The 20,659-nt window shown below is 41.3% G+C and overlaps 1 protein-coding gene across 2 annotated transcripts; it reads left to right on the top strand.

Annotated features, from left to right (window-relative positions):
- The first annotated feature begins 4,116 nt into the window (after window positions 1–4,116).
- Window positions 4,117–20,461, top strand: MAJIN (membrane anchored junction protein). 2 transcript variants are annotated; one of them, XM_029209616.1, is made up of 8 exons: window positions 4,117–4,144; window positions 5,914–6,031; window positions 8,491–8,536; window positions 12,836–12,927; window positions 14,304–14,367; window positions 18,374–18,446; window positions 19,574–19,691; window positions 20,306–20,461. In XM_029209616.1, exons 1-8 carry the CDS (start codon window positions 4,138–4,140, stop codon window positions 20,349–20,351), a joined length of 564 nt encoding a protein of 187 aa, XP_029065449.1. In that variant the 5' UTR covers window positions 4,117–4,137; the 3' UTR covers window positions 20,352–20,461. The 2 variants fall into 2 exon arrangements, 1 of the variants encoding a protein (XP_029065449.1); XR_003791579.1 differs by lacking the exons at window positions 4,117–4,144; window positions 18,374–18,446; window positions 19,574–19,691; window positions 20,306–20,461 and adding exons at window positions 11,280–11,441; window positions 12,502–12,533 and having other exon boundaries at window positions 5,912–6,031; window positions 14,304–14,516.
- Window positions 20,462–20,659: the final 198 nt, after the last annotated feature.

The following is a 20,659-nucleotide window of genomic DNA, read 5'->3' as shown; positions in this document are numbered from 1 at the left end:
TGCTTAGGTGGTAAAATATAAAGAATTGAGGCTAATATTGAGTCTAGGCTAACTCATAAGGTAACTATATTCTTGACACCCTTAATTCAGCCGGACTATCTTGCTTTAGCAATATGTCTGAGTTTTAGTCTTGCCCTTGATGTGTGACCTTGGTCAAATTAGATGATATCCTCAAGTCACGTTTAATCTTTTTGTAAACCTAGTGAATACAATTCTTATCTCCCCAGTATCTCACCAGAGTTAGATTAAAGTCAGTAAAATGTTGCAGATTTCCTGTGTGAAATTTGCTCTCTTTATATAAAAAGTAATATAGTTTTTTATTAACTCAATTTCTTCAGAATCTGCCATTGTTTCATGCCAAGAACAAAGCTATATTTTAGAAGCTTTCTTTTCACACTTTCCTATATCTGTCTTCTGTCACTAAGACCCTTGAGATATGTACATCAAGGACTCAGAGTTTATAGCTCAAAATTGTAAAAGATGTTCCTTTCTCTCTAGCTAAGGATATTCTCTCCACCATTTGCCCTTCTGAAACTACTGATGCTTTTTCATCATTTTTAATCTTCTTTCTTACATTTACTGCTTCAGGGCAATCACCCAGTGGTGTAACCAAAAAATAAAATGTCCTTCATTGCCTGCAATTTTACATCCAAATGCTTTTAGGGTTCCTGGGATTAGTAGGATTTTTAGAGTGCTGCAATGAATTCAGTGTGATGTGAATGCTAATAGGTTGATCATCATGTAACAAGCCACAGCTAATGGGCAGGTGGTGAGATGAGATACCATTCTGTTGCTTTTCTAGAATAAGGAGTACAGTCCTGGACCTATTGACCAAAGATAGCTTTGCTATTAACTTTTAGGATGGTTAAAATGGAAGTGGAAGAGCCATTTAGGTGTAAAGAGTAACTTAAGAGGTTGACTTAATCTCCTTTCTGGCCTATTGAGTTGTTCACTAAGGCCTTTTGATTTCATTTCAGGGCATCTTCCTACCCCTCTGTTAGAAGATTTAGTTATTCCTCCCCTCCCAAACAAAACAAAACAAAATCTGACACAGTTCCAATTACATATATATTTCTGAATAAATACCAGTGGTGTTTTAAAGATTGTGTCTTACCAGAAAGAGTAGGTAGAAATCTAATGAGAAAGAGAATGATATCAATAAGCATGGGAGTATCTTGGGTAGTCTTAGATCAGCCTTTTCTTGTCCTGTGTCTTAACACTTGGATTTATTTTGCTTTTAAAAATGCTATTCTTGGGACTTCCCTGGTGGTGCAGTGATTAAGAATCTGCCTGCCAATGCAGGGGATACGGGTTCGAGCCCTGGTCTGAGAAGATCCCACATGCTGTGGAACAACTAAGCCAGTGCGCCACAACTACCGAGCCTATGCTCTAGAGCCCGCGAGCCACAACAACTGAAACCACGCACCATAACTACTGAAGCCTGCACGCGTAGAGTCTGTGCTGTGCAACAAGAGAAGCCACTGCATGAGAAGCCCGCGCACTGCAACAAAGAGTAGCCCCCGCTTGCCACAACTAGAGAAAGCCTGCGCGCAGCAATGAAGACGCAATGCAGCCAAAAATAAATTTTAAAAAAAAGTAATAGAAAATAGTAGCTGCTTATCAGTGTGAGAAAATATTGACACATTAAAAAAAGTGCTATTCTTGTGGGATAAGGAGGGTGGGAGGGAGACGCAAGAGGGAGAGGATATGGGGATATACGTATGCATATAGCTGATTCACTTTGTTATACAGCAGAAGCTAACACAACACTGTAAAGCAATTATACTCCAATAAAGTTGTTTAAAAAAAAAGGCTATTTTTTAAAAATTTAATTTAATTTTTATTTATTTATTTTTGGTTGCATTGGGTCTTCGTTGCTGCGTGTGGGCTTTCTCTAGTTGTGGCGAGCGGGGGCTATTTTTGTTGTGCGTGGGTTTCTCATTGCAGTGGCTTCTCTTGTTGCGGAGCCTGGGCTCTAGGCCCGCGGGCTTCAGTAGTCATGGCACATGGGCTCAGTAGTTGTGGCTTGCGGGCTCTAGAGCGCAGGCTCAGTAGTTGTGGTGCATGGGCTTAGTTGCTCCGCGGCATGTGGGATCTTCCAGGAGCAGGGCTTGAACCCGTGTCCCCTGCATTGGCAGGCGGATTCTTAACCACCGCACCACCAGGGAAGTCTAAAAAGGCTATTCTTTATTGAGTAACCTATGCAATTATACATGCATTATTTCATTAATCATCCTAGTCACCCTGCAAGTGAGGAAACTGAGAAGAGTTCCTTTTGAAAATAGAGCCTGAAGACAAACATGTGACTGTAACCCCTGCACCCCAAGTTATAACCCTAAGAAGCTTTAATCAGGAAATCTTCCATTTTGGCTTGATGGCTTTGCACCCAAATTGAGTTTGCCTTGAGTCATCCAGAGTTATGAGAGTGACCAGGGTTACAGTTTAATAAAATGACCAGTCGATGTGTTATAATGGAAAATGTATGGGCCAAAGGAGTCAACAATCTCAGGGGTGCTAATCCTGGTTCCATACTGAGTTATGTGACCTATAGGAGTCATTTCCTTCTTTGATGAATTCACTTCCTTTACGTCCCCTCTAAAATGAAAGGCATTTCCAGCCATAGGCAAGCGTGAATCTCACTAGGAATGTAGATTTTCAGAGAGTCTGGATCTACTTCAGCAAAGGCAGACAGACTGACAGACCTCTGAAACTAGCCAGGGACTTTTGAAGGTAGAAGGAGGAGCTGAGCGTCTGTCCTCAAACTCAGTTCTAAAACTTGGGTGTTGGATTCATAGCATCAGTGGGATTTCCCTGTTTTTTTGCCCACACTCATTAGTGGTCAGAGAGCCTGACATGTTAGATTTGCTCAGTAAATATATTTTTATTAAATGCTTATGAAAGCTCTTTTATTTGTTAACACTGTGGAGGGTTTTCCCATCAAATATCACCAGATATATTTAGTGACAGTACTTCTGTATGATCTTCTCCTTCAGCTTCAGTAGTCAATATCACTATCCTCATATCACATTCAGCCTCGCTTCAGGTTCCGTGCATTGACCCAGATGTTTCTTTCCATGAGACAAATTACTAAAACCTTGAAAAATCTTTCCCTTTCTAACATCAGTGCCTATGTGTCATTTAAATCTATTACTGGGGATTTTCAAGGAAAGATTCTTAATTGAGATTTGTCAGATTTTGTACTGCTATTAAAGCTAATCAGTTTTCTTCTCTTGAATTTGCTTTTCTAGTAAAGCATTCAGAAACACTTCAAATCTATCAAAATGGCTAATGTTAATATAATAATCCAGAGTTTACGAAGTGCTTTTTACAGCTTTATCTCATTTAATCCTCACGACAATTCCAGGGGTAGGTGTAATCCCTATTTATAGATGTAGAAACTGAGAAATGAAAAGGCTAAGTGACTTGATCAGGGTCTAATGACTGATAAGACACAGAGCTAAGACTCAAGCCTTGGTCCTCCAATTCCAAATCCTGTGTCTTTCCCACTATACCATATTGCCTGTAACTTCTCTTCTTTTGTCTTAAAGGCATCATGTTTTATGATCACCTAAAATTGGTTGAGAGTCTAACCCTTCATCTGCAAGATCTCATCAACTTGATAGTCCCTGGGACGGTGTCACCATGACTGCAGTACTGTGTTGGAAAATAACCTTGTGAAATCTTTGAACCACTACTACTATGTGGTTGTTTGGGATTGTGCTGTCTAATCTTTATTTTCAAATAGGGTAATTAGTGTGTAGTGTTTGTTTCTGAAGCAGGCAGCCAGCAATTAACAGGAGCAGGCCCCAGCTAGAAGAGGGTTGTTTTTACTTCTTTCAGCCATCCAGCTGTGGCACAGCACATGAAGTTTCCTCTCTGGATCGTCATTTCCAGCAAATGTTCTTCATTTCCTTTGCTCTGATGCCCCCAGTCCTCAGTCTGTGGGGAAGGGTGACTGCATTTTTGAAGAACCCTCTGAATAATTAAGGGCTCAATTTTTGTGACAGCACCCTAAGTTTTACCAAATGGACTCCCTGCTTACTTAGTAAAGTCATCTAGGACCAAAAACACCATCAAATCTGGCATAGGTTCCTGCCATGCCTAGGACATGGGGAATCTGCAAGTTTTTCTCAGGATATGAACGGTATTTCCTCTCTGGTAACTTTGCAGTTGGCACCAACTATTTCTTTTCACTTTGACTGTAGTTCTAGTCTAAATAGTCTCAGGCTCTGGCTCCAGCCTCCTGTGATTCTAATCCCAAGCAGCCAAGATCAGACACTGGGATATCTCTTTACTGGCAGCCCCAGACTTAAGCTTTGGAAATTGTGGGAAATTTCTTCTTTGGGCACATAGGTCTTCTGATTCTACTATACTAGAGTTCTCCCTTCTGAGTAGACATGGAATCAAGGTAATATGAAGGAAAGAATAATGAAAATAGTCCTTTATGTGTGTATAATATTGTAGTACTTACAAAATGATTTTATATTCATTATCTCATTTTTTTCTTCCTAATAACCCCAGGAAAAGTGATTTAAGACCATCGAGTCTGGATTTACACTGCCTCAGTTTGAATCCCAATTCCAACATTCATAGCCATGGGAAACTTGATCTCTCAGTGCCTCAATTTCCTAATCTATCAAATTTAGACTACTTATTTCATAGGCTTTTTGTGAGGATTAAGTGAGATATATTTATAAGGCACTTAGAATAGGGTATTACAAAAAGTTGTTGTTGTTGTTAGTTGTTGTTGTTGTTAGTTGTTGTATAAATAAGTTGTTATTATTGTATAAATATCAACAAGAAAACCAAGGCCCAGAGAAACTAGGTAGGGACAATGGAGCTGAAATTAAAACACAAATTATTCTTACTTTATGCCTGTTCTATCTACCCCATCTCAGCTGCCTCTGAAATCAATACCTTGCATTGTATATAGGTAGATTTGATCCTAGGAAGTCTGGACATTTTACTCTCATTGTTTATTATTTAAACTTCCATATGAAGAGACAGAAAGTACAGGGTTTATTATCTATACAAATAAAAAGAGGCTTAGAAAAGTCCTAGTGACTTAGAAAATCACAGTGTGCTTGATTCTTACTTCTGAGTGCATATCAAATGCTCTCTTGGAGTAGAAGAGACATGCTGTACTTCTTTTTCCATTTCTTCCTCTCCTGAGTTTCCAGCAGAGAGGACCTTAAGTGAGCAGAGATTCTGGAATAGGAAAAGTAAAACTAGTAAGTGCTAGGAGAAGAGTGGGCACTCTTATGGCACAGGGCACTCTCATAAGTGGTGAGGAAGAAGAGTAGTTGAGAGGTAGGGAAGATAAGGCATTCCTTGGCAACACTGGAAAGCATTAGTGTACATCCTTATTTACTGCATTGGCTGTAGCAGGGAGGTGTGCTAATTCCTAAACTTCATCTAAAATTAATAGCAGAGGTGTTCCCAATTGTGCCTCTTATTGGTGCATCCTGTTTCATTATTTGATTTGAGCCCTCTTCACCTTGACATAGGTTCCAGGAAAAGTGGGGTCAAGGAACAAGAACAGATTCAAGAGATATTTGGGAGATAGATTTAATCCTAACAAAAACCTTGTTAGTCATCAGATGTTAGTATCATTAGTCTCATGGAAGAGAAGTAATTTGCACAAGGTCATAAGGTAGACAGCACAACTTCAACTCAGGTCTTTTGACTTCAAGTATAGAGATTGTCCCAGAATATCATGTATCCTCCCCATGCAGGTGGGGAAATGGTCCAGGTAATTAATATCAGAACTGAGCCTGGGACATAGGCAGTGTCACTGAGAATTGGACATTATACTGATGAAGAGATGCTACAGATTAGGCAGACTCTCTTTCCTGTACATAAGGAACCATATTTAGCTTTTTAATAATTCTCTAATATTTCTATTTTCTTTAGGTTATTGTTTGGAAGCAATGAGTTTAAAACCTTTCACCTACCCATTTCCGGAGACGAGGTTTCTTCATGCAGGATCCAATGTGTATAAATTCAAAATTAGATATGGCAACAACATCAGGTAATTTTAAAACCAGGAGGGTAGTCTTTGCGAACACAGGTTAGTACCTTCCCACAGGTCATTCCTTCTCTGCCTTCACCCAGTCCAGGAGACTGGCTGAAGCAGCACCTTGTAGGACTCTTTCCCAGGTATTTTGTGTTCTATATATTTATTATTCATATAAGTTTTTAAATTAACAATGGCATACCTTTGGGGCGGTGGTTCTCAAATTTTTTTATCTCAGGACCCCTTTGCACTCTTAAAATTGAGGATCCCAAAGAGTTTTTGATTAAGAGGGTTATACCTGTCAATATTCATCATATAAAATTGAAACAGAAAAACTAAAATCATTACTTATTAATTTAAAAATAATATAACATTTTATTAAAATAACTATATTTTTGAAAAATTAATGAGAAGATTGACATTGTTTATATTCCCAGGGCTTACCCCAGGAATGCAAGGATAGTTCAACATACAAAAATCAATCAACATAATACACCACATTATTAGAAAAAAAGAGAAAAAAAAACACATGATCATCTCAATTGACGCAGAAAAGGCATTTGACCAAATCCAGCAAAAAATACTCAAACTAGGAATAGACGGGAACTTCCCCAACATAAAGGCCATATATGAAAAACCCACAGCTAACATCATGCTCAGTGGTGAAAAACTTAAACTTTTCCCTTAAGATCGGGAACAAGATAAGGGTGCTCACTTTCATCACTTCTACTCAACATAGTACTGGAGTTCTACCCAGAGCAATTAGTCAGGAAAAAGAAATAAAATGCATACAAATTGGAAAGGAAGAAGTGAAACTTCTCTATTTGCAGATGACATGGACTTTTTTTTTTTTTTTTTCTTTTTTGGCTGTGCTACGTGGCTTTGCGGGATCTTAGTTCCCTGACTAGAGATTGAACCCACGCCCTCAGCAGTGAAAGCACAGAGTCCTAACCACTGGACCGCCAGGGAATTCCCGACATGATCTTATATGTGGAAAAACCTAAAGAATCCACACAAACTAACAGAAAGTTGTTAGACCTTATCAATGAATTCAGCAAAGTTACAGGATACTAAATCAACATCAGTTGACTTATATATACTAGCAACGAACACTCTGCAAAGAAAATTATGAAAACAATTTTGTTTACAATAATATCAAAAAGAAAAAATACTTAGCAATAAATTTAACCCATGAGGTGCAAGACTTGCACACTGAAAACTACCAAAAAAATATATTTCTGAGTGAAATTAAAGGAGACCTAAATAAAAATGTATCTGTGGGAATTCCCTGAGTGGATAGGACTCAGCACTTTCCTGCCAGGGCCGGGTCTAATCCCTGGTCAGGGAACTAAGATCCCACAAGCTGCGCAGCGAGGCCATCTGATTTTGTAACCTGAAGTGTTTCGTTGGTCATTTGGAAAATATTGGTTCACTGGCTTATGCAGATTGTTCAAATGTCAACACATTTCATTATATAATATCAAAAAATCATATTTGCTAATATCACTACCAAACTTGTCAGAAAAATGTCTAAGTATTTGGAAGCTGTCAACCCCACAGTGGTGGATAGAAGTTTTCCAAAATTCAAAATTTTGCTTGAAATCCCAAAATTTATCCTTGACAACAAATACTGTCAGTTGTTTTCCTTAAATTGATAAGCTCACTGTTCATTTTTGAGAAAATGTCTGTCACATTCCCAAGTCTGAATAACAATCATAGTTTATCTGTCAGCTGATCACTCAAGTAAAATATGAAAAAGCAAGTGGTTCAGTTTGCAACTTAAACCGTTGTACAGGTGCTTTTTCTCAAGACAGCCATCATCTTCTGGTACGCAGCAGAAATGCTTTCTGCTACTTCCTGTTTTATCACCTAATATTAAAAAGACATGCATTCAAGGGTTGAGATTTATAAAGTTATTAATTTTTCACTGCTTCCTCTAGGATATTAAATGAAACTGGATTTTTTTTCCTGTGTGGTGGTAAAGATGACTACAACTGCTAGTACAGTTCAGTGGCAACTGGCTAGATTTGTGCCAAGGCACCAGCAGTTTTGCCCACCATTGATTGTGCACTACAGATTATAAATGTTAACATAGTGAAAAAGGCAAATAACATCTTAATATTATTATGAAACTAGTTTTGCCCTTGGAGACTCCTTGAAAGGGTCTTGAGGACCCCTGGAGGTCCACAGACTGCACTTGTACAACGGGTCTAACAAATTATTAACTTTCACAGTGGAAGTTTCAGGTCTTGGCGGGTTAATGGAGAAGATATTTTGGTACAGCCTTGTACCAATTCTCAGACCACACCACCTAGGTGATCACTTCTTCCCTTGAGCACTGGGTCAGCACACACAATTGTTATTTAGTTATGTTTCCTTAGCTCAATGGAAGTTTCATTTTTGCTCTACTAGAGTCTGTTGTCTCCAGAGCTTTCCTTCTTGGCTTACTTCTCTCTTGTCTGTTTACCTTCTAGAGGGGAAGAGGTAGAAAACAAGGAAGTCATCGTCCAGGAGCTAGAGGTAGGGAGAGAAGCAGACAAGCTCTGGGAATGTTATTCTTTGAACTGAGGATGAGTCCATATTCAGATTTTAGCTATTTCCTGCAAACTGGGTCACGACGTCCACTTGATTACTTGGCTTCTCCCTGCCACATTTCCTCTGCAAAGAAACTTTACTGTCTTCTCAGGGAAATTAAAGCCTATACTCTTTCTCAATTCTCCTAGTTGAAATGTCAGCACCTTTGAGGCTAAGAGTTATTTTGTTTCCACTAGAGTTTCCAGCCATGGGGAGCTCTCTTTTGTGGCAGCTGGCACAGAGAAAGCTTCCGGAGGACTGCAGCCTTCCAGGGCTCTGGGAAACCTCACCATCCCAACCACTGCCCGGTACTTGACGTTCAGGAAACTCAACTGTAAATACACAGACAAGGCTGCTGTGTCTTCATTTTAATTGGAAACATTTGCAATTGCCTTATTCCCACTTCATTTTCATTCCTTTGCTACCCAGCTCCTCTAGCTTTAGATTCTCCCACAAGAAGACAGAGAAGGTGGGCAAATTCGCAGATTGGTGAAAGCATTGGAAAAGAAATTAGAGTTCTGGGGGATGGCCCTGGATTCCAGTCCTGGCTGAACCACTAATTAGCTGTGTGAGCCTTGGCAAATCATTTATCTCTCTGGGTCTTAATCGCCTCATTCATAAAATGAGAGTTTTAAACTAGCGTATTCTCTTCTAACTTCACAACTGAGTGATCTATGACTGTTGTGATTTATGAAGACATATGTTGCCACATTTCACGGAATTTGAATGTGAAAACTCTGTGAAACCAAAGTCTTAAAGGTACCTGTGGCTCTTCAGCTGTGTGTTTTAAGATACATTAGGATCTTTGAGGACTTCAGAGGCATCAGTATAAATAACAATTATTTTAATATAGGACCATGACAGTTTTCTGCTTATTTTAATCATGAGTAGAGCAGAATTTACTTCATTTTGCTTCACTTAATATGGGCAGAGAAAAGCTCAAGGCAGCATAGTAGAATGGAGAGAGCTTAGTCTTTAGGGCCAGTGAAACCTGGATTTGGACTCTAGTTCTGCCTTCACAGTGTGACTCTGGGAAATCTGTCTGCCTTCTCTGAGTCTGTTTCCTTACCTGTCAGTGATATTGATAAATAATATCAGTTTTCAAGGTTGTGGTGAGGATTAGAAATAGATGTATGCAATGCCTGCCACACAGTAGTTCAACTAAGAGTAGCTAGAGAGCACTTATATCCATTTATAATCATATTTAAAGTTTTTGAAATGCTTTTTATATGTTCTTTTTCTTACTCTCATTAGTTCTGAGGCAGATGTTATCATCCTTTTTCACTCATTTCGAAAACATTTATTGATAGGCAGTTTAGTCTAATGGTTAGGAGTGTAAGCTCTGGAGCCCCACTGCCTGGGTTCATATCTTAACTCCATCATTACTACCTGTGTAGCCTTCCATGAGTCATTTTACCTCTTTGTCTTAGTTTCCTCATGGGTAAAATGGGGATAATAGGAGTGTTTATCTTATAGGGTTTTATGACTGTTAAATTCATTAATGTGTATAAAAACAAAAATATTTGCCATAATGATTACTCAATAAATACTAGCTATTAAAATTATAAGCTAGATACTGTGCTAATAGAGATCATACAAAGATGGACATGACACAGTTTCCGTTTTCTGTGAGCCCAAATATGAGGAAAATGAGGCTTAGAGAGATGAAATGACAAAACTGAGACTGAGGACTTCCCTGGTGGCGCAGTGGTTGAGAGTCCACCTGCCGATGCAGGGGACACATGTTCGTGCCCTGGTCCGGGAGGATCCCACATGCCGCGGAGCGGCTGGGCCCGTGAGCCGTGGCCGCTGAGCCTGCGTGTCCAGAGCCTGTGCTCCGCAACGGGAGAGGCCACAACAGTGAGAGGCCCGCGTACCGCACAAAAAAAAACAAACTGAGACTGAAATTCAGATTTTTTTCCCCATAGAAATTTAGTAGTCTTTTCATTGATACCAATTGTTTAACTAGTGTATACTAATAAGCATAGGTTAATTAGAGACTAATCAATTCAGATTTAAAGAGAGTAGAAGAAAAGATTTGACTTAAGCAAAAGCAAAATAAGTATATGTAAATAAATACCAGTATTATTCACTAATCCAGTATATGTTTGTTGAGGACCTGTTATGCTTCATCCACTAATGGTAGACACCATAGGAGGGATGCTAAGATAAATCAGGTGTATATTCTACTTCAAGAAGATTTCTCAGTAAGGAAAATAAAAATATGTACATGGAGGGAATTCCCTGGCAGTCCAGTGGCTAGGACTCAGCCCGTTCACTGCCGGGGCCAGGGTTCACTCCCTAATCAGGGAACTAAGGTCCTGCAAGCCATGGGGCATGACAGAAAAAAAAAAAAAAAAAGTACATGGAATATAGTAAAAGCCCAAGGCTAACTACTGTGAAATTTGAGACTAATAGTTAATAAAACTCGGGAAATCAGGGAAAACTTTCTGGAGGAGGTGGCTTTTGAACTGTATCATAAAAGGATAGGTCGAATTTGGTCATATACTGATGGGTTGAAAGGGTATTTCAGGCAAGAGCATAGAAATAGAGAAGCAGAAGGCATATTCAGGGAACAGCAAGTAGTTCAACTTTAAAAGTGTATAGAGTATGTGAAGAGCAGTGATAAGGATAAATCGATAGATTGGCTGAGATTAGATTAAAGTCATTTCAAATTTTTTTTTTTCAGGATTCTATTCGTGTGGTCTTGGGAAACCTGGATAATCTGCAGCCGTTTGCTACAGAACACTTCATTGTATTTCCCTGTATCCTTTCTTTACTGGGTGGAAATGAACTACAATTCACACTGTATATTCAAATGGAAGCAGCAAACCCATAGGCAGTTTGGAGGGTAGGTCAGGGAAACCAGAGGGAGTCTTTTCCCTAAAATAGTACTCAGGGATTCGTACTGGCTTCTTTCCTTACTCCTTAGCACATTTCCCAGATAAAAGCAAATGGGAGAGAGTGTCCCACCTGAAATTCAAACAAGGAGAGATTGTCTTGGTCCCTTATCCATTTGTTTTCACTCTGTACGTGGAGATGAAATGGTTTCATGAAAACCTGTCAACTGGTAAGTAGAATGATAGAAGTGTAGGTGGTGGTGAAGAAAAAAGGGAAGGTTGAACATCCATGGGTTAGCAGTGCAAGCTGAATATGGTGAAACAGTCAGCCAGATTGGGCGCCAACACTGACAGTGCAGAAGTCAGGAGCATGTGTCCAAACTAGACTGCCTGCTTCAAATCTTGGTGACTTTGCCACTTAATAGCTCTGTGACCTTAGATAAATTACTCATTCTATGCCACCTTTGTGAAATGGTGAAAAATAATAATAGTACCTATCTCACTGAGTTGTTAAAAAGATTAAATGTATAAATACCGGAAGATGGAAAGTGCAGTGTGACTTAGAATAATCACTCAATGAAAGATACTTATTATATAAATAATTCCTCCATTTTAGAGTATTTAATGACTTTCACCTTAGTAGTATCTTAAAGATATCTCCCAATTTTTAATCTCTGGGGGCCACCGCTATTTTTACAAATAGAGGGATAAGGAGACACCTGCCACTTTGATTTGAAAAAAGGTACAAAGGCCTTACCTCAAAAGATCTCCTCAATTCATTTGCCACTGCTGCTGAAAGTTCCACTTTTTTTCTTTCATAATAGGGATCATCCCCTTTTAAGTGACATATAGTTAGAATATAGTACGAATCAAACTATTTTTAGCTTGTAGATGGCAGTAGTTCTAACATAAGGGAGGAAGAAAGTTTGAGGACACAGTATTTGTAGGAAAAGTGGTACCGGGCGGTAGGGAAAAGGGTACGCACCAAAGTTTTGTCTAGGACCAGTTCTAAAATGTCAATGATAGTCAGAAAGTCTTGATCCATTATGACATTCAAATTTTCTGTTGCAGGAAAACCAATAAACAGCAGTCCTCTTGGGTTGGTAAGTTTGCCTTTTCTGTAAGAAATGAAAATGGCCTTATTGCCTTCTGTTGTCCCAAAAGTCCTGCTCTTGTCTCGTCTTTTATGCCCCTTGGTTGTTGCCCAAGTCCAGTCAGAATTGTATACGTGAGACATTCTTTTTCCCCTTGGCTAGATTTCTGAGACTATGTCTATCCTTACTTGCAAAGCTGGTGCTAAAAGTTGCCTTTGGCAATTTAAAGATGGGGAGTTCTCTTCACTGTGCCCTCATGTGAGCAACTCTGGAAAAGGAAGAGTCACAGGAAATGTGGTTCCTCTCTATAGGTCCTGGCAGAGAGGAAAGCAGCAGGAGCCATGATGAGGAAACGAAAACACGCAGAAGTGCCCAGCTCCCCAGCCAGGCCAGGGCTGGACAGGTCAGTGGTTTTGACAGAGGGGCTAAATCCTGCATCCTAGTTAGGCTTTGCCAGCTGTTGCTGCTGGTTGATCTTGTCCTTGGGCGTGTCACTCTCTGTCTCAGGGCTTCATTCATACCTGCCTATTCTAGTGGGTGGACTAAGAGAAGGAAGCAAGTTGATGTTTGCAGTGTAATTAGAACACGGTCCCTTCCTCAGCAAAATAGAATCGTTTTGTTCATCAAGATGAAGACTGAGGGAATTTCCTAGCAGTCCAGTGATTAAGACTGCACTTCCACTGCAGGGGGCATGGGTTCGATCCCTGGTTGGGGAACTAAGATCCCACAAGCCGCATGGCACGGCCAGAAAAAAAAGATGAAGACTGAGAGGAAATGTAAACATATCTGTACAATTGAATCCAACAAATATTCAGTGAGTACTTACTATGGTCGTACTATAGGAAAACACAGAAGGCACAAGATATGAAGTCCCAAAATATTATCCAAGAACATAGAGAAACCCTCTTTAGAGGGTTTCTCAAAAGAGTGAGAGTGAATAAAATATAATCTTATTTTACCCAGTTAGCAGTAAGCTTTTGGAACTCTACCTTAAGAGGTAGTACAGGCTGCAACATAAATGTCTGCAACAGGATATGCATCAATTACTGGGTGAGGTGCTGCGAATTAGGGGGAGTGTTGAGCACAACCCTTAACATGTTGAAGTTGCTGTTGTAGAGGCTTATTTTCTTCTTTTGATTCTCTGTCAGGGACAGAATGAGTCAGTAAGACAATTCAGTTGTTCATGTTAGCACCCAGAGAGAGATGCTGGAATAATCCAAGGTGTGGTTTGCTCCCAGCCCAAAGTGCTTTCAGCCCAGGTTCACAGAAAGCAGCTGTTCTTTTCCTGGTACTGTGTGGGCCCCAAGACATACAGGAGCAGTGAGGGTAGGCCATGAAGGAGCTGACCCCTACACCCTCCAAATGCACACATCGGTGAAGAGTTAGGAAATTCCTTTCCCAGCCAGGTGGGATGTGAGGATACTTGGAGGTATGAAGCTTTGGTCAATTCCATTTGACTGAATTATCCATGGAGATGAGGCCTCACATCTTCCCTTTCTCTGTTTTTTGATGCACAACCAAGTATTTCAAAATCTGATACCTGCTGTCAATCACATTTTCCCTTTCTCAACCCCTAGATCCCAAAATGTCTCAAATTGTGATTCTACTGTGAATTAAAGCAGCACCCAAAGAGAGTTTGGCCACACTATTTATTCTGCAGGCCAGGAGTGGCATAAAAATAGCCAACCTGCTGAAATATTCATTTGGGCCACATTTGCTTGAATGTGGTGATGTTGCTGCTGCCAGTAACACTTCCTGGGCTTTTTTCTCCCACCTCAGGCCCAAGAAGGGGACTTGCAGCCAAGGGCTCAGCAAAAAGAAGGCCCCTATGGAAACCAGGAGGGTAAGCACCAAAATGGAGACTTCGAGACTCGTAGCTATTTCTGCTCAATTACAAGTCAGGATTCCTGTTACCAGCGCATCTTGATCCTTAGTACAGGCTGAATTCACTCGTTCTCACCTTTCACCATCTGCAGAACAACTTTCAGCCATTCCACCCTCACCACGACCTGTCCTAAATGTAGCTGCATAATACACACAGTGATGAATGCTTTTGCTAAAAGGTCTTCTCTTAGCTTAAAAAGATGCTTTCTTATACTCTGCAGTTGAAAAAGAAAATAGATCTGTTGAATTGAGGTAGGATCCAGTTTAGAATTTTTTTTAGAAAACTTTTTGCTCTCATCTGCACTAGACTCTGAGTCTGGGTACATCTAGTTTTTTTATTTTGTTTTTTTTTTTTTGAAATTTTGAATTTTATTTTATTTATTTTTTATACAGCAGGTTCTTATTAGTTATCTATTTTATACATATTAGTGTATATATGCCAATCCCAATCTCCCAGTTCATCCCACCAACCCCCCACCACCACTTTCCCCCCTTGGTGTCCATACATTTGTTCTCTACATCTGTGTCTCTATTTCTGCCCAGCAAACCAGTTCATCTGTATGGGAACATCTAGTTTTTACAGATAAAATAGGTATATATCAGCACAGGATACTGGTAAGAGAAAACTTCACTTAGAGCAGTGATGGTCCGGCCCTAATAATATTTCATTTTGTGAGGTCTGCTCTCCATTTAGATATTCATACATCTGCTACTCCTCCATTTCAGGACTCCTTTTCCATAGTAGTCTCTAAAATAGTGCCCTTTTTCTTGAAATAGCTGTTATTTGTGACTTTTCTTACTTCTCTGCCATCGCTCCAAAGCAGCTCTGACCTTAGGTATCCAAACATTCCCAACTCACCTCCCTCACTTTCCCAGGATCTATAACATGATCAGTTATCGAACAAACGTTTACATATGCATTCATTCCACAAACATTTATTGAGTGACTCCTATGTGCCAAGTACTAAAGCTATCACACACAGTCTCCCCGAAAAATACCAAAAGTGTAAAGCTGGGTAGGCATTACTGATAAATGTGCTACGTACAGGAATAAAGGAAGCACAGGGTACAAAGGGACCACAAAGGAGAACCTCATTCAGACCAAGTGGTGTGAAAGAGAGTTCCCAGCGTAGCTCAGAGTAGCTCAAAGAACTAAGGCTAAGAGGAAAGAGTACAGTGCTTTTGGTGACTGGAAGCCAGTGTACCTGGCGCTTAGAGTACGGTGCTGAGAATTGTCATTGGAGAGGTCAGCATGGGGTGGATCCTAAAAGGCTTTAAAGCCACCTTCAAGATCACAGGAATTCCCTAAAACATTTTAAAGTAGAAAAGTGAAGTGATTTTCATTTCTAAACAATTCTGTCTCCTGTTAGCAAGGCATTGTGTTAGGTGCTGGGATGCACCCAAACATATAAAACCTAGTTTTTTTTCCAGGAGCTTAGCATTTAGTTGGAGTAGAGTGAACCCTTAAAGATGAAGACCTCTGCCTCTGTGGGCGGGGGCAGGGTACAGAGCCCTGTTGTGCCCATGGCCAGCTGGCCCATGGAGTGATTTAAAGCAGATGGTTTCCCTCTTCTATACCCTCATCCTTTAGAGAGGGAAGAAGAAGAAATTAGAAAGTACAAGAAGAGTACATGAAGCTCTAGAGAACAAAGACACTTTATACAACCAAGATAATTACTATTAAAGGAACATTTCCCTCACTCTCTACCCTTTGTACCATCCTATTCTTAGTTTGACGCATCATCTCCCTTAAGAACCCACAGTTTCTTACTCAACATAATTACCTTTTCAACCTGATACTGGGTTTAGAAAAAACTCTGAGGAAAAAAAAAAAAAGGAGCATGTTTATGGATTTTGACTCACAGCCCAAGCAGTCTCCATTGTAGACCCTGTTCCCAGAGAGCAGACTTCTCCTAAATTAAGGTGATCACAGGGACTCTTAGTGTAAGTCACTTGAGCTGGAAGAATTGAATTTACTCCTATGGTCCAATGCCTAATATCTTCTCTTCCCTTTGGGGGAAGTTAAGGTGTAGAAACACAGTCAGTGTGGACTGTGCACATCTGTACACATAGGGAGCCTGTGCAGGGAAAGCTTAGAAGAATACAACATATACCTGAATAAGGTCTCTGTTTCATAAGAGGTGTTTTGAGGAGAATGGGACGGAAGGACAGACTCATTCCCTTTGTTACTTTAGCTCCCAGATCTAGATATCCAGACTTTAAAAAGATAAAAAATGGGAGAGAGCAGATGAATGGACCAGAAGTGAAACAGACTGCCATGCACGTAGCTTTTTTTTCAAGCCTCTGCTTGAACTGCACTTCTAAGCAGGTCTGACCCTGAACATACAGCGGACAACCTTGCATCAGGTTTTCAGGGTATTATGTGTTGTTGGATGTCCTAGATGGTACCCTCAGTCTTAATTCAGGCTATAATGGTTTTCCTCTCTTAACAACATTTGCCTGAGGAAACCTCTATCAAGATTTCAGAGCACAAAGGCTGCCTTATGAGGGAAACTTCCCCTGGTTCAGAGGTAGAGGCTATACCTCTGCCCAGGGCCTTCGCCCTTCTGGTCCCCACTACCAACCTTAGTAGATGATGCTTCCATTAGGGCCAATGCAGCGGTATTTAAACCCCAAACCATAGTTTCCATACCTCACCATAGTAAGTTTGTGAGAATCATTCCCTCAAGCTAGAAATCAGATCTGGGCCCCTAAATTTCATCTCCGCCCTGTCTGGAAGAGATAAGAGATAGTCTCCTTCCTCCCCAGAGTTACCTTTCACTTTTATAGGAGGTATGATCTAGGTTGCCTATGTGGTCTGGGATTTGAGGGGTTTGTGGAATAGCTTAACAGAAATGTCAGCTTATGCTTAGGATGGGGGATCTGTCCTAACTTCCCTGGGATTGCTGTGCCTCTGCCTCCTAGATGCACCCTTGCTATAGAATTCTTCACCAGCGGGACTTCCCTGGCCGTCTAGTGGTTGAGAACCTGTGCTTCCACTTCAGCGGGCATGGGTTCAATCCCTTGTTGGGGAACTAAGATCCCGCATGCCACGTGGCATGGCAAAAGCAAAAAGAGAGAGAGAGAATTCTTCACCAGCAAAATGGCTCAAGGAACTCCCCAGCCCTGCTGGGCAGTCAAGCCCTCAGGTTGTGCCTGGGTGAGGGAAGTGGCCAGCTGGCAGAGATTCTCAAAGGAAATATATCAACCATGTTTCTGGCTACCAGGGTGTCTCCTAGAATATTATAGGCTTGGAACCAGGTTGTAGGATGTCCCCTTCAAAGTACAAAGGAAGGTCTATAGAGCAGTAGACAGAAATAATAAGATTGCTTACGCCATAGTCACATTTCTGCTGCCCTGGCTCTAGCCATGTTGATCATATTTACATGTTAATGGCAATGTGCCCTTGTACATCATGTCCCTTTCTGGAATGCCCTGCTCTCTCTGACCCCTTGATGCCATCCACCAAGGCCCCATTTAAATAACACTTTCCCTGTGAAGTCTTCCTTGACTAACCACTACCCACTCTATTCATGTCCTCCTCAGTAACCACGGCACTCTATATAGACTGATGGAGTACTCTTAGCACACTGACTTATAATATTTAGTTTATACGTCAGTTTTACCACATAGATTATACTTTTCTCCAAGGTAAAGTAAAGGTCCTCCTGATTTCTGAAACCTCAATATTCTGTCCTTGGCAATAGCTGGCACTCAGAAACATGGAACGATAAGGTATACCCAGCTTGGTTTGTTCTTGGCTCTTAAATACTATGATTTTAGAGAGACAGTGTTTGGGAAGCTGATATGAGAAAAGGACAGTCCTATAGAAGGAAAAATAGAACCTGCCTGGGCAGTCAGAAGGCAGGCCCCAGCACTGATGTGATATCACCTTACCAAATAGCATTCAGACCACCAAGCTGTAAAGGAGTAACGTTTAAGACTTTTCTTGGTCTTTTTATCAGAAGAGAGAAAGAAAAACCCAGCAGGAATGGCAGGAGACCCCAGCACTTGATATCACTGATGTTCAGGACCAGGGTAGGTTCTGGGAAATTCCTGTGTATCCTCCTCTAACAATCATTCTGTCCTCTTCAGTCGTCTGATGAGCAGAGCAGCACAGAGCTCTGAGTCTGGACACGCTCAGTGGGTGATGTACCTCACTCCCGTGGAGGTGCTTGTTGGCTATCCTCCAGTCTGGGGGCAGGCTCTTGAGTCATAAAAGCCCCCGCAATTCCCAGAAGGAGTGAAGGAGGCAACGCATGTCCTTCTTGTGCTTCTGATAGCGAAACTGATGCTCCCAGTTTCAGAACATTTCCATATTGTGTGATAAGTTTTACAGAAAAGTTGGGAGGGATATGTTTCACTCTTCTATCCTGGAGAACAATCTCTGGGAAGCTGTCTCTCCTCCTCTTCCCTTTGGCGCACTAGTGTTAATATTGAAGGTGCAGGTGGATGCTTGGCAAGGGCTGGGAATGCATGTTGAGGTATCGCCCTTTCAACTTGCTGATCTTTCACTCAGCATGAGGATTCGATATGGATACAGTTATCACAGATGCAGTCCTGTGAGCAAGTGAGTTCTTCAGTAAGTTGTCATTCCATGTGCAGACACACCAGCCATGGTAGGTGTCTAGGATTTGAGCAGTGTAAAAATCTCAGGGGCAGGGCTTCCCTGGTGGCGCAGCGGTTAAGAATCCGCCTGCCAATGCAGGGGACACGGGTTCAAGCCCTGGTCCAGGAAGATCCCACATGCCACGGAGCACCTAAGCCCGTGCACCACAACTACTAAGCCTGTGCTCTAGGGCCCGCGAGCCACAACTACTGAAGCCCACGCACCTAGAGCCCGTGCTCCACAACAAGAGAAGCCTGCACACCGCAACTGGAGAAAAGCCCACGCAGCAATGAAGACCCAACGCAGCCAAAAATAAATTAAATAAATAAATTTATTTTTTTAAAAAATCTCAGGGTCTTTGAAAATACTCCAAGGTCAGAATAGCACCTTACTGAGCTGAGATGAAATTGGGAAGGTCAGAACAAGCAATTCACCTGGCTTTGAATAATCCTGGTTTGAGGCTGCCCTGGGCTCAGGCTCTGTGTCCTGCCTTCTGCTCACATAAAAGTAGCCTGAGGACTGACACCTTTTCCCTGCCTGAGTGTTTTCCTTGCAGATTCTAAGTGGGGAGACGGCCGAGCAGGGAAGGTTATCCCACCATTGCAGCAAAACGATCCACCTCCTCCTGAAGGACGCACGGAGCTGGGAACCAGTGGCTTCTTTGGGTTTCTAAGGTAGGATAGACCTCTCCTGCCATCGAACTGAGACCCAGGGCAGTCTAGCTCCAGAGCCTGCCCCACTGAGTCTCTCAGGGAAATTAGAATACAAAAGAAAGATTACCTGCATAATCTCTATTTTGTACGGGATAAATGATGGAAATGAAGTGAGCATTAGGGCCCTAACTGAATTTAACAGAGACTGTGTCTTGTTCATTTTTACACAGTCTACCCCACCCCGATGTGCCCAGCATTGGACCTGATTCCACAAATGCTGCTTGGACAGAAACTATTCTGATCGTGCTTGGGTTATTCAGATGATCTCATTACCAGAATGTTTCCATTCTCCCCTCTGAATCTAGGCTGTCTTCAGAGTCCTCTTTGCAGAGTACGGTTAGCAAATCGCTTCCTCTATCTAGAGCTCAGCCATACCATTGCAATTGTTCTTCTTTATTTCCACCTCCCGAGTATACTCTAACTTGGGTACCTTTTCAAACGCTGTTTCAGACTTGAATTTCCATTCAGTGGTCTCAGAGCAAAAATGCCCTAGCTAATAATGGAGCCCTAATGGGACCTGGGAGAAGGGAAGTGGACCTCTAGAGTCTCAACCTGCTCTGCTCTTCTTCCTGCAGCTCTCTCTTCCCGTTTCGGTATTTCTTCAGAAGGAGCAGCCAGTGAGCCTCCTAAATGCAGCGGTGGGAAGAGCGTTTCTCTTGCAGCGACTCTTCCCGCTCCACTCCCTGCTTATGACATTCCAGTCTTGGGGAATGAGAGCCCCAAACTCCCTGAGTCCTCTTGTGGGTTTGTCCTTTACAATGGATTGTCCTTCCCCAATTTAAAACACTAAGAATGTAACTTTCTAAAATGCTCTAGTCTGAGAATTTTACTGCCCTATGAGCCAGTTAGGTCTTCCATCTGCAGCACTTAGATTTCTAATGAAAATAAATTATTTATGAAGAGTTATTGACTGAATTTTAGTGGAGTAG

This window comes from Monodon monoceros, unplaced genomic scaffold, assembly GCF_005190385.1.
Source record: "Monodon monoceros isolate NGI ecotype Baffin Bay Population unplaced genomic scaffold, NGI_Narwhal_1 Super_Scaffold_7, whole genome shotgun sequence".
Taxonomy (NCBI): Eukaryota; Metazoa; Chordata; class Mammalia; order Artiodactyla; family Monodontidae; genus Monodon; species Monodon monoceros.
This window is presented reverse-complemented; position numbering and strand designations above follow the sequence as displayed.

Bases quoted from the DNA above. Each gene is read 5' to 3' on its own strand.
- MAJIN (XM_029209616.1), top strand. The intron at 6,032-8,490 runs GTAATTTTAAAA...TTTACCTTCTAG, and splicing joins AGATATGGCAACAACATCAG to AGGGGAAGAGGTAGAAAACA. The intron at 12,928-14,303 runs GTCAGTGGTTTT...CTCCCACCTCAG, and splicing joins GCCAGGCCAGGGCTGGACAG to GCCCAAGAAGGGGACTTGCA.